The sequence below is a fragment of the Ciconia boyciana genome, chromosome 10, assembly GCF_034638445.1.
Source record: "Ciconia boyciana chromosome 10, ASM3463844v1, whole genome shotgun sequence".
Lineage (NCBI taxonomy): Eukaryota > Metazoa > Chordata > Aves > Ciconiiformes > Ciconiidae > Ciconia > Ciconia boyciana.
Window position 1 is genome coordinate 12,772,628 of NC_132943.1, and position 13,462 is coordinate 12,786,089.

General features: G+C 40.8%; 1 protein-coding gene across 6 annotated transcripts in view; it reads left to right on the plus strand.

Annotated features, from left to right (window-relative positions):
• MYLK (myosin light chain kinase) overlaps nt 1-13,462 on the plus strand; it is a 225,871-nt gene that overhangs the window by 183,174 nt on the left and 29,235 nt on the right. For all 6 annotated transcript variants that reach the window (XM_072873959.1, XM_072873957.1, XM_072873955.1 and 3 more), the window contains one exon: nt 10,464-10,766. In XM_072873959.1, the coding sequence (XP_072730060.1) occupies nt 10,464-10,766 (303 nt within the window). The remainder of the gene's footprint in view (nt 1-10,463; nt 10,767-13,462) is intronic.

Below are 13,462 nucleotides of genomic sequence, written 5' to 3' on the forward strand. Positions count from 1 at the left end.
TCTAGGGAGCGGGTTAGAAGCTCACTACTGAGATAGAATCCTTCACCCTGTTTGCACCTTCAAAGGTGTTAAATGTTCATGCAAGTTGGAAGGTACTTTTCTCCAAAGCCTACTCCAGTCAAAACAAGGAAAATATTCTTCTTTAAATATGCAAAATATGATACCTCTTAGTCTACCAAAGCTCATCTTTAGTCCTAAATTCCCACTTGTCCATTCTCTCTGCTCCATCCAAAGTACTGGGAAGAAACTTGCCCTCCCTGCCCTGACCCCACATTCATAACAAGCGTTTGTTGAGTAAGCCCTGGTGCTAAAGATCAGCTCTGTTTGCCTCAGCTATTTATAATAAGGCTCTAAACTCTGTGTGGGCTGCCTCCCTGTGAGTTTAGTGATAAAAGGCACATCTATGTGTATACTGTGTGCTCAAAACACTGCTGACTGACCACAGTACACAACTGAGTCTTGTATGTATTGAGGGAAACTACAAATAAAGAACACCTGCTCTTTGGAGGAGTGGGTCTGAGCCAACCTAGAGCTATGTTTCTCAAAGAGGTAGGTAACAGGCTTGTCTGTTCTGAATTTTAGCATATCAAAGGCATTTGTTAAAATATAAAATGAAATAAATAAGGAAATAAAGAAGTATGTGTTTTATTATTACTCCTTACAGCTACAGGGCTTGCAAAGTTTTCATGCTGATGGGCAAGCTTCTCATATGAAAGACTCCAATAAGCATTTCCCAAATTAAATTTGGACTGTAAGACATGCCAGGGAGCAGGTTGCCCAAAAAGTTGTGCAGTCTCCATGCTTGGAGGTATTCAAGTTCAAACTGGATAAGCATCTGAACAATCTGGTCTGACCTTATAGATGATCCTGCTTTGAGCAGAAGGTCTAAAGACCTTCCTGAGGATATTTAAGATCTTGGTTTTATGCTTTCGGTTGTCAAAGACCTTTCTTCACAAAAAATAATATTATTGACTTACCTCCAACCAGAGGACAAAGGACTGAGCTTATCTGCCAGGATTCAAATCAGAAATAATCCTGCTATGATTTAAACCCTGAGTCCTAGACTGTAAACTATAGCTGGGTATGATTATTATAAATGATTTTTAATAATTACTTTAGGGGAAAAAAATCTACCCTCCATTCCTTTGATTTTGGCTCCTAAAGTCCTAAATTTAACTGCTCACAGTCAAGCTCAGACTTCGACTGCAAGCTTAACTGAACTGAGCAGGGGTTCTGGCACTTAAAGAGTTTGAATAGTATACTATTCGATGCAGTTTGGGCCATGGGAAAAGATGCTCTTGAAAGAAACCCAACTTTATTCTAAGGGTTTTTTTTCCTTTGCGATTTTAATGGATATCAATGGACAAAACGTCCGTTACACTCAGCCTCCAGTGTGAGCTGTTTGCAGTCCACCCAGCAGATGCACAGATATGTAGTCAAGTTAGAGGACACTTGTTAATTGATAGGCAGTGCAGTGTGGTGATGAGTACACAGCACTGAGCCACAAGGATTGAGTCTTGAGTTTCACATTGATTCATTGTGTAACTTTGTCTGTATAAGCACTAATATTACTGGGAGACCAGCAGTAGAAGTAAGACATCCAAGTTAAGCAATGTCTTCTCTTAAAGGGTTGACTGGTCCCAAAATGTCCATGTGAGCTCTTCTCTATTGTTATGATTAGTTCTCTTAAATAAGCAATTTCATTAGCTGAGTGATCTCTCTAGGCAGATTTTGCAACATGTTTCTGCTCCAAAACCAAAATGGCTTGTTGTGGGACTGAGCTAATGATTTACAGCAGACACTGTGTCAGATTAAAGTGGACTTCTGTTGCCAAAGCTATATTAAATGGGCCAGTGATGAGCTTAGTGTAAGACAGAACTGATTTAGGCAAAGTAGAGCCCTCACTCTACAGTGATAGCAATATTGGATAATTGCAATAAGGAATATTCATTCCTTTCTTGCCACTTATTAGATGTATATGGGTAAATTTATCAAATATCTGGTTCTGAACATTTTAGCTATGTGACAGGAATACCCCAATCTGTAACCACTTTTGAAAAAGGAACTTGGTTTTCATACTGACTAAAGCTGGATACTATGACAGAGAGTCAAAAGAATAACAGAGTATTCAACAAGGAGAATTTGGCATTAGAGAAGTAATCTGTTCTGCAGCTATGCCACAAGCTTCCTTCATGATTTTGGGCGAACTGTACATGCCTAGTATACGGGGATTTTCTGATGATCAGTGTTTGGTGAATACTTTGGATATTAGTGACATCTTTTTTTAATACAGAAGTAAAAACACATGGGGGCTGATTTTGATCAACTTTGTTTGTCTTTTATAAATCCTCTAGATTTGTATTGTTCCTGCTGTGGTATTGTATAAAAGAAGAATTATCATGGTGATTAGTGAGCTATATGATAGATATATGCAGAAGAATAAGAGCAATATCACTATACCCTGAGAGGCCTAAAGATAATTGTTACAGTGTTTTTATTACTCTAAGCATTTGTGCACGCACTGTGTACTGTGTCCTCATGTACTGTTGGACAGTGATAAACCAAGTACTTAAGGACACTTACATATAAGCATGTTGCACGCAGGCATGCAAGTAGTATAACATGAATTCACTAAGTAATACCTGCTCCTCTGCATGAGGTTAGGATTGCATACTTGAGTTGGGATGGAGAAGTTACTTTCTGTGAGGAAACTGTTACCTCTGTGCCTTTAGCAGAATCTGTATGAGCAGAGTCTTTCCCAGCAAAAATGAGAAAATACAAGTTTAGCTTGAGAACAAGATCTGATCATCACTAACTCCAACAGTAATTGAATCTAATGGTAGGATTATTAATTGCTTATATGAAGGGCTTGGCCCTGGTTCAACAAGTGACATATATGCATGCTATATTAGCATTAGTTCTTTGCCCTGAAACTCTATTAGAAGGAAATGTGGTAGCATAACCAACAGTTCACAGTGGCACTATCAGCAATTTTTGTGAGTTCCTGAGAAGTCTGGCTCAGTGCTAGCCGCTCGGACTGAGTGGATCCAGCAGTGGCCAGAAACTGCGTTCTCTCTCTGGAAAAGCAAGTGCAGACACCTGTAAGCAGACAGTGAAACAGAACAACCATCCACACTTCTACAGAGAGTACTGCAGCTCAGAAATGCTAATGTGAATGCTTCTGAAACGTCATCTTTTGAGAAGCATCAGATTATATCTTGCAGTATCCATGTGATTCCCTTTTTACAGTTAGGGTCGAGAATGCAGTGAATTTCCTAAGAATATGTGGGTGGACTTGGTCTCTAACCTTTAGCCTTTTAAATTCCTCTGGATTGCTGGAGGATTTTTGTCACCAGTGTTACGGATAGAGCAACTAAACTGCTAGTTAAGGAAGAGATGTCTTACGTTGCTGTTCTTGCTGCTGTTGTAGTTCCACAGTGTTGTAACCTCCACTGTCAGCCTTCCCATTAATGCTTGGTGGCAAAACTCTGCAGCTGTATCAAACCTAAATTTTCACAGCAAGGTAACAATGTACAGAGGAAAAACAGCCTACGTTGCCCTACGCATCAGTGCTGGTACACTGATCCAGATTTATTTCTTGAAGGGCTATCTAGTTTCAATGTCATTTCTGTTAGGATAAATTCCAGTAGAACTCTCTGCTTAGTTATTTTTCCTGATACCTTCACATTTCTTCTGATGAAGAAAGGGAAGTATCATGACAGTATTTCTCACAACAGAATTCCTGTATTTTATCTGCTGTTAAATGCTAGGAATGTCTTAGTTACTAAGAAACGATTCATCGTGACTCCTGCACACGAACATGGGGTTCCTAGAATCCAAACTCACCCTGGTGGAGACTTGGAATCTGCTGATAGTCTTACTGGGTAAAGTCCTAAAATTTATTCTGCCTTTCAGAGGACAGGTATCAGAGCTCTAATTCAATCAGTTGTCAAACCAAATGCCCAACATGTAGCACATGAGTAATCCCAATAGCTTGTTGACTCAGGCACAGGAGCAGATGGTTTAGAAGAAGGGCTCCTGAGAATGCATTATATATTTGTTTGTTCCATTAGGCCTGTGGCAGAAGGAGATGTTCTTGTGCTGAGGGCATTTGCGTGGGAGTGGTGAGCTCTGGTTTCATTCCCAGCTCCATTCTCCTATGTGTCCCTGGGCAAGATCATTTTACTCTTTTATGCCTCAGTTACCCCAACTGGCAAAGTGGGAACAGCAGCACGAAGCAGTGCTCTGGGCCTCCAGTATTTGTGAGCTACTTTATCTGCAGGTCTCAAAAGGGCAGTTTTTAAATAACTTAGTTTTATGTCAGAGTTGTTTGGAGGGGCAATATGGTGAGGGATCACACTTTGAAGAGGCTAGCAGCAGTCCGCAATGTGTATTACAGGGAAGGGGTGAATTTCAAACTCTGGTCCCCTGAGCTAACTAACCTTGTCCATGTGGTCCTTGGCTCTGCTGGGGAGGCTGTTTTGTTAGGAGAAAATTTCCATTCATTTCAGCTTCTCTTGTGTTGTTTTGCGGGAGAAGGCAGGCATTCTTTTCTACTTTAATTTTATGCTAAACCTATGGTACACTAACATCCAGAAGGGTGCTAATGGTTGTTACAGGGTGTTAGGGGGTAATAATATCTCTACTTATAGCACTCCTCTCCCTTGGAAAAAAAGCTGCAGGGCATAGTTTTCCGAGCAAAGCAGAGAGGTCTGCCATGACCCCAAGCCCTGTCAGCAATAATGCAGAGTTCATTTATGACCTTTTATGGTTTCGCTTTTCTCCTGCTGATGAATTTCAAATGAAGGCTTTGCCAGTGCTGTCGGCATGGACAGTGTTCAATTGGCTTTTGCAGCATATTAAATACCTTCTCTGGCTAAACAGCTTGTGGAATGGAATTAAATTGTTTCTTTCTGTCTGTTCTTTATCTGGCAGACAAATATCACAATATCTAATAATAGTATTATACAGTAATATGATAACTGGATTTAGAAAGAAACCAAACCAATTTTGAGAACAGATAAAGAAAACTACTTCAGAGGCATTGCTTCAGTGCTGTCTCTGTTTGTGAAAGAAAAATAACTTTTTTCAGAGGCTGTGGTTATGCTGCTCTCAGTTTTCAGAGGCTTTCTACTGGAACAGCATTGCTGCTCAAGAGCCCGCCAGAGCCCTGCAAGCTCTTAGTGTGCAGCAAGCCCTATCGCCTTGCTTTGGCTCAGCCTGACCCTCGCATCAAGTAGCAGAACAATTTCCATTTCCCTGCACTTAGAGTTAGATAAGGAGATTGCTGCCTTTTTTGGTCTCCTGGAATGGTGCTTGTGTTCTGCGGACTCTGTAAACTGAGCCATGTGGAGAAGGCAGTGAGCTCTGGATAGCACGGTTTCATGTTATGTGGGTGTCCTGTATAAGCTGTGGGTTCGCCGCCTCTGCAGAAAGAGAGAAAGTCCCTTTCCTTATCAGGAGGAATTCTGGGTTACACACCACTGAGAAAAAGGCAAGGACCTCAAGTCAAATTTGGCTTATAAATAGCAATGATTTAAAGGCTGAGCAGGCTTATGCTTTATGCTTCTCAGAGTGTAGAAATACAAATTAATTAAAGGTTACTCCAGGCTGTATATCAAAACCTGTTTACCAAAATATTCCTGAGAATTTGTCTGAGGAAGGAGTGCAGCTGAATTCAATTTGGCAGTAAATAAGATGTGCACATTTCAATCCTGGTATGGTCTTAAATGTGGCTTATACATTTCATGTGAGGCCAGCTCATGACCTTACCATCTGCCCTAAGGAACGCATGCCACAAAGAATAAACTGGAATCTGACCTCCTTGCTCTGGGGTAGTGGAAATTTATGTCTCCCGCTGTTGGGAAGTAGGGTTTTTTTTAATCTGTGCCTAGTTTGCTGGAACACAAAGGGAGGAAAGCAGTAGAGCCCTCCTTCACATCACCTCCACTCCCCTCTTACTCCCCTATGCATGGTGTATGGCATGTATGAGTTGCTGCTGCTGTCTCCTCTGTGCCACTAGTGTCAGTGACTTCATGCAGTCTCTGTGCTGCTGTGCAGAACAGTCCCTGAGGCAGGCTTGAGGCCAAATTAGCTGCTTGTCCATCTCCTTTGCCTGCCACTAGGCTTTGGGAGCCAGCTCGGGGCAACCCTACTGATATTCCTAAAGAGATTACGTAGGGAGCTTTGTGCTTGAGTCCCCCTTAGCATTTAACTGTCCAACCTCCAACTATCTTGTTAGCCTCTGCAGTCACACTATTAGGCAAATGAGGTGATCATGCATCCTAGTAAAAGAGGTGTAAGTACTATCTGCTACAAAGGAGGTGGAGTTTGTAGAATTCTGACCAAGTCCAACAGGACTGTGTGGATACAGTTAATTTGACTGTGACAATTTAGAATATCATAAAGTGTAGCTAAGTCTTGATTTTGGTGCTATATGCATGCTGTAAGTTAGTCAAGACTTGGAGTACCTCTAGTTTCATATAGTTAAGATATCTTATGGTGGAGAATATATACATGTTTTCTGTTGTTGCATATAATAGTGAAACTGCAGTTAGAGCTCAATATTTTAAATTAATTGCTTCCCCTATAGAAATGTTCACAAGGAGCAGGGTATTTTTGGATGCACTCCCTTCCTTCTAGTTCACATATTGGCTTGTGGCTATGGTTTGGTCCAGAACAGGAAGAACAAAATTGTGGTCCAAGGAAGCCTATGTAAAGCCCTCATAATATAAGCCTAAGTATGAAGTACATTTGTGTGTGTAAAAAACTGCACGACATGCAAATGAAATATTGAAGATGGGCAGCTCAAGGACATTAATGGTATACTAAACACTAAAACAGAAGGACAAAATAGAGAATTGTGCTTGACTTCCACACCGCTCCTCAACTCACTGGATGTTTTTATTGGAAGCAATTAATTGTGCTGGTAGAGATTTCATATTCCAGAAGGGAATGTAGCTTGGCAAAATATCCTAGCTTTCAATACAGATAGATGAATAAAGGGTAACCTTTAAAATCCTCATAGAATAAACTGTTGAGAAACAAAACAGACACATGGAGAGACCATCTGCGAATTCTCTGAATGTGCAGAGCTGTAGAATACCATCCAGTCCGATATCAAATAATTTTTAAGCGTGGTAAAATGGTACATATACATCTGTCATATTAAGAAAGAGCAAAGATTAGGCTTACATTCTTGTTTATGATCTCCCATAGCAGCTACTACCCCAGTATTTATACATTGAGCAGATCTGCAAGCAGCAGCACATGGTAGACTTCAAACAAAAATGTGCTGCTTTCTGGCTCAAGGGAGTCCAGCCAGGGTTGCAGGTTTTCGTCTTTGCCTACTGGGAAAAATTTGTTAGGAAAGTAGAAGTATTCTCAAGGCTGACAGATATTAGACTAAAGCCATGTAGCATTTTCTTTACCGCTGATGTCCCCTTGGCCCTGAACGTTTTCTCTCCAGTGCTCACGTACCTAAGCCTTGCTTCTGTAAACTATGCTGGCCAAATGGATTGCAGTTATCTAGGTGAGTCATGGAAAGAGAGGTCACTAAGGTAACTGTGGCCTAGGCAACTGATAAATCATGCCCAGAGTTTCATTTGGAAACAGAAGTGTGTTGAAAGTCAGCAAAGAGAGACTGCATTTTCATGTCCTGCATGGGAAGCAGGCTACTGTGCTCTGCAAAGACTGAAGCATAAGCATTCTTTCCTCCTTCAATGTAAAATTCAGTGCAGAGCATTAGAGCAAGCTAGCATTTTCTTTTTTAAAAAAAAAAAAGCAAACACATACCATCCACATTTAGCTGTGTGCATAGCAGATGTCAGAGAATCTGCACTACTTTGACAAACCCAAACAGATGCCTCTGTAAGGTGATAGACTACTGGCTCAGCTTTTTCTTCAAAGTATTTTCCTCTTGCTATCAGCAACTGCTCTGTTCTGTTTGGATTTAGGATAAGTCAGCTGTTACTTATCCAAGTTCTTCTATCTGCATCTTGAGATGATGCAATGATGATTATATAGGAGGAAAACAAGACATACAGCTGAATATTCTTCTGTACAGATTTTGAAGAGGACAGAGGTAGCATCATTCCCTACAAGGTCTGCATGGATAATAAGTTGTAGTGAAAAGAAGATGGCTATCACTGCTGTTTGACTAAAATCATACAATCCATGTGTGCTACGCAACCAGCTCTCTGGTGGCTGCTGTAGTATTGTACAAGGGTTCTGTTATCGTGAATGGTGTGAGCGTTGAATTTGCACTTGGAGCTCTGAGGAGGCTGGGGCAGGACTAGCACAGGGAAGAGGGGTGCTGCTGTTCGGGCACCAGGAGATCTAGATTCAGTTCTCATCTTTGCTACAACCTCTCTTTCTAATCTTGGACAAATCATTTAACCTCTCTGTGATTCAGTTCCTGATATCTACACTATAAATTCATGCTTGTTTAAATAGTCCCTTTTATTCTGCCAGAAAATGAGGTGAGTAAAACGTGACAACTAAGCAGGGCAATAACTCATTCCAGAGGTTAAGGACATCTGGTCTCTGATATTTGTGTTTTAACAAGAGATGTACTGTATAATGATGACTCCTAGTGGAATGGTGTTTTAAGTGTTGCCAAAATGAATAAAGATAACCTATGTTCTGGCAGTCTCTTTTTCTTCTGCCTGGGCATTCTCATGCTGAATGCAGCGGCAAACCCTTGGTATCCATCTCCCTTCCTCTCTCCCAGTCTTTTCCCTCATACCTAAAAATTCTATTTATATATCTTCTAATATGTTTAAGTTGGGCAGGGAGATGGATTTTCCATCATGTCTGAACTAAAAGGAATTACAAAAGTTTTTTCAGGGAATTCATTGGTCAATGGAACTTGCACTCTTCCAAATAGTGAACTGATATTTAAGTGTCTTGATCAGATTAGACTACCCCATTTTCCCTCTCTAAAAGTAAAACCACAGCAGTCAGAGAAGTCCCTCTCTCCAAGAACTAAATGCATGTTTATGGCAGACTGTGGCTATTTCTGTCTGCTCAGTGATTTTCCTAGGAATTATAATTTGAGTATCATTGAGTATCAGGAGGGATAACTGATATAGTCTACCACAGTAAGGCTTTGATCAAAGTCAACAGCAGTTTTCCCCAGCATTTGGATGTTTTTATTGCTGAGAAAGTGGCTGTATTTTTTGGCTGGTTTGGCGGCTTTGCCTTTCTTAAGGAGAAAGTGATAATGCCCATTAGCAGTTTTAACCAGCAAAATGGGACAGGATTTTATCAGTCCACATCCAGTGTAACCACTGTTTATAGCATCTCACACTTTCTATCTTTTTCTTTTAATCTTCTCTCATTTTACCCCATCCTTTCTCATTCAACCTTTGGCCACTAGTTCATCCAGATCAACATCATCATTATTTTGTAGGGTTTGCTAGATTATTTCTGAGAGGATTATTCCCAAGGAAGATATTTATTCCCTTTAAAGTCTTTTGAAGTGCTTAACTTCCATAATTATTTTCTTAATCAGTAATTTTTTTAAAAAGTCAACATTTTTGTGTCTTAAGAAAACATTTGTTTCAATAAGTATGTAATCATTAAACTTCATTTTGAAAAAGTCATAGAACTGCAAGGTTTTTGTATTGTGCTGGATGTTTGCACAGTTGGTTGCTCATCTGCACACCAGGCTCTGGTGATACTGGCTTTATTCATGCAAATAAGGACTGCAGGAGCAAGCCTCCAACTGAGGAAAACCAGAAGTTTCTATCTTCCACCTCCCCAGCAATATCCAAAATGCACGAGATGAAAAAAATCTCAATATTTAAATGATGTATTCTAAGTTGAATTCCTTTTTACCAAAAAGTGCACTAGACTTCCAAATACTGCATGTAGACAGACAAAGTTGTCACCCTTCAAGACCTGTGTTTCAATACCAAGGAACTGGTTTTGGTATCTCTGATACTCAGGTAGAGTCACGTTAAGTGGCACATTCTGAGGCTGTGAAAGGTTAGTCGTGGTCCTGAAGTACGGAAGCAGATGAAGGGAGCTGGAGAAAGAGCGTCACAGCTATGGTGACTGTTACAGGGGTAAACATCTGAGGAAGCTCACCCAGGAGTGGTTTGCACTATTGTGGGAGATTTGATTTCAGTACTTGCAGGCACGGCTGTGACTGGTTTTAGTCTCCACAGCTTCTGTAATGATAGCTGTGAAGGGCATTAGGCATCAGCATGGCTTAGCAAGATGCCCAGGGAACTGAACAACCCATGCTGAGGCCCACGTGGGACTGGCACCTATGTTAGCTAATTCAGGTATGTCTGTCTGTGCTGCAGTTGTTCCTTCTCCCTGTAGTACAAACCTCTGAAGCAGAGCAATGGCATGGAAAGAAAAAGGCTGTTAGCTAGGGCCAGTAATACCCTAACAGAGGTCCTACCTCTTACCCTCGCAATTTCATCTAATGTGCTTTGCTTATGTTTTTGCAGATAAACCAGACCCACCTGCCGGAACACCTTGCGCATCAGACATACGCAGTTCCTCCCTAACTCTCTCGTGGTACGGCTCCTCTTATGATGGTGGAAGTGCAGTGCAGTCCTACACTGTGGAGATCTGGAACTCAGTGGATAACAAATGGACAGATCTCACTACCTGCCGCAGCACCTCCTTCAATGTGCAGGACCTGCAGGCTGACCGGGAGTACAAATTCCGTGTGCGAGCTGCTAACGTGTATGGCATCAGCGAGCCCAGTCAAGAATCTGAGCTGGTAAAAGTTGGAGAGAAACAAGAAGGTTAGTTTTTAAGAGGGAAAAAAATAATCTAAATTCAAGTAAATGATATCTTAACAGTTCCCCAGGGAAGTCAAGCAGCTGTACACACTCCATGTGCCTCTGTGCAATGAATGCTTACGCTGGCTGTAAGTGTGCTGAAGTCCCTTCGCAGACTTCATGTGGGTATCTGAGCATGTAAGTCTTGCATGCATCCAGTGTGGAAACTTGGCTTCACTGTGGAAACAAGGATCCCAAAACCCTGCCTTGTGAAAGCAACCAATAATTTGACTTCTGGCTTGCTGTGTGAGTGCTGGCTGACAGACTTCTGTAGTTCAGTGCATAGGTAATGGGAGATGAAACCTTTCACACGTAAGTTACACATTCAGACTGTGCCCCGTTGGAAAAATGAAGTTCGGTAGCTTACCTGAAACATACTGATGGATTAATTACAGTCTATACTGGACACATCATGTAAAAACTAGCCATAAACACTCTCCCAAATTTGCTTTTGGAAAAAGTAAATGTGCATGCTGCTAGCCAAGCACTGAATATGCAGTAGAAACTGAATTAGCCTCTCATACCTAGGTTTAGTTCCCGTGCTTCAAATCCCAGCATGGTAGAGCACCTCAGTCCTGTTGCCCCTAGTACACCAATCTTGTGAATTCAAGGCTATCCTATTTAGCATGTTGGTTTTGCAGAGTTATGGGTGATAAAAATATTTTTTAGGGTTTTTGATTACAGTTGCACATACTTGCAAAAATATTTTTCAGTATCTTCTGCTTCTTATTTTTTGCTTAAGATCTTCTCAAAGGACTAATGGGAAGAGCTGGAGCATTTTAGAAATTATTCAGAAACTGGTACCAAAATTTTAAACACACACAAAAATCATCATTATTTTTTAAAAACAGATATTGAATGCATATTTTTGTGCACACCCGCATCTACCTACTGAGCAAGGATCACTTTGATAGTCATACCACACCGAAAAGCCCAGACCAGGAATAATGTATTTTGCCATTTTTCCTGTCTTTGAGGAGAGGACTGTGTGTTGTAGCTCCCCCTCCTTACTTATGTATGCAGGACTTTGGAGTTTTACGTGTCTCACGTAATCCTTGTGATGTTATCTGCGATTGCCACGGCAAGACAAAACAACAGCAATGTGGTGCAGCATCACACAACTGTGTAAGCCTCTCAACAGACATTTCCAAACACAAGTAAATCATATTTCTCTTCAAGTGCTAGATTGGATGCATTCTGAGAAATTACTTTCCTCTATTTTAAAGATCTAAAACCTTATCTAAATCAAGATGCAGCTTCTCTTCAAAGGGGGGAAATAAAATTAAGAGTAGCAATAAAATTGAAAGGAAGCTAGACAGTATTGCCTATTCATAATAAAATTCGCTGTGTTTGAATGCCCTCTTTCTTTAGTTGCAGGACAAACACTTTCTAGAGTTGGGGACCTGACTCTTCCCTACATTTGTTTTTCCTAGAGCAAGCACTACTTGTATTGGACCAAAGCAAACAAGCTATTTTTCTTTTTAAGACTGAGTTTTCTTACATAGATTTAATACAAAAAGGCTAGAATGTGTATGAATAATTGTGATACATATAAAAACCAACAAAAAAAAGTTTTGAGTGAAAAGAAAATGTGTTCTGTTTGCAGGAGGGTGGGTTGTCTTGGTGCTCTCAATGCCAGGGCTTCTTGATTTCAATTCTTGATACTGCAGCTAGTGTGGAGAAAGGGCAAGTCATCTAAAGTGCGATTTTTCAAGTGTGTGAATATAACTGGTGCTTTAATTAAAGGCAATGGAAAATGCATGTGTTCAGCACCTCTCAAAGTCAGGACTTTAAGCTGCCATCTATGTAAACACTTAGCTGAGTAACTAGGGATTTTCTGTCGCTGCCAGAAAGACTGATTACTGATTTTCATCCTGAGGTGGCCAGTGCATATTAGCAATCTCAATATAATCTTAGTGAGGAAACGCATGGCTAACTTTTCACTGTGCATTTAAAGAAAACAGCTACTAAAATAACGTTGTAAGTCACAACAGATTAAAGTAGGCATTGCCATGTTTGAGGAAAATTTGGTACTGTTGACTCATTTCTGAGAAACACTTTACCACAGCTACTCAGTACTCACCAAGCTCAGATATATTCCGCTTATTTAATTTAGGCTTCCACTGCTGGACCATGTTTCTAGGTCATGGCTTCAATATAGTGTTGCTGCAGAACCAGGAACTGACCTCTTTGTCTAATCAGTATTTGGCAGATATTAACTACTGGCAGTGTGGTTGGGATCAGCTCCCTTATGCAGCCCTTAAAAGGGGAGGAAAATGTGATGTGCTCTGTGCAAGTGTGGTTTCTAGCCGAGGAAGATCTGAGGACAGCTACCCCTGAGTGGGGAGGGCTCGCTTCCCTCCCTGCTCTTCTGGTAAATCGCTGCAAACCAGCTAGTCTGTGCTGGGACATACAAGGGTTGCAAATTCAGAGAAAAGAGAGAAGAGCTTTAGTCACAGATTATATCTACTTGATTAGCTTTGCTACCGGAATACAGATACAGCATTATGTGTTGGATGTGAAAAGGAGATGCCTATGCATCAGACCAGCTATCATCTGCTCACAAGCACCTAACAGCATCCAGAATACTGCATTAATATTTCATAACATAAATCTGTTGTCACAGTGGGGATAAATCACTTGGTTAGGCTTGCGCTCTA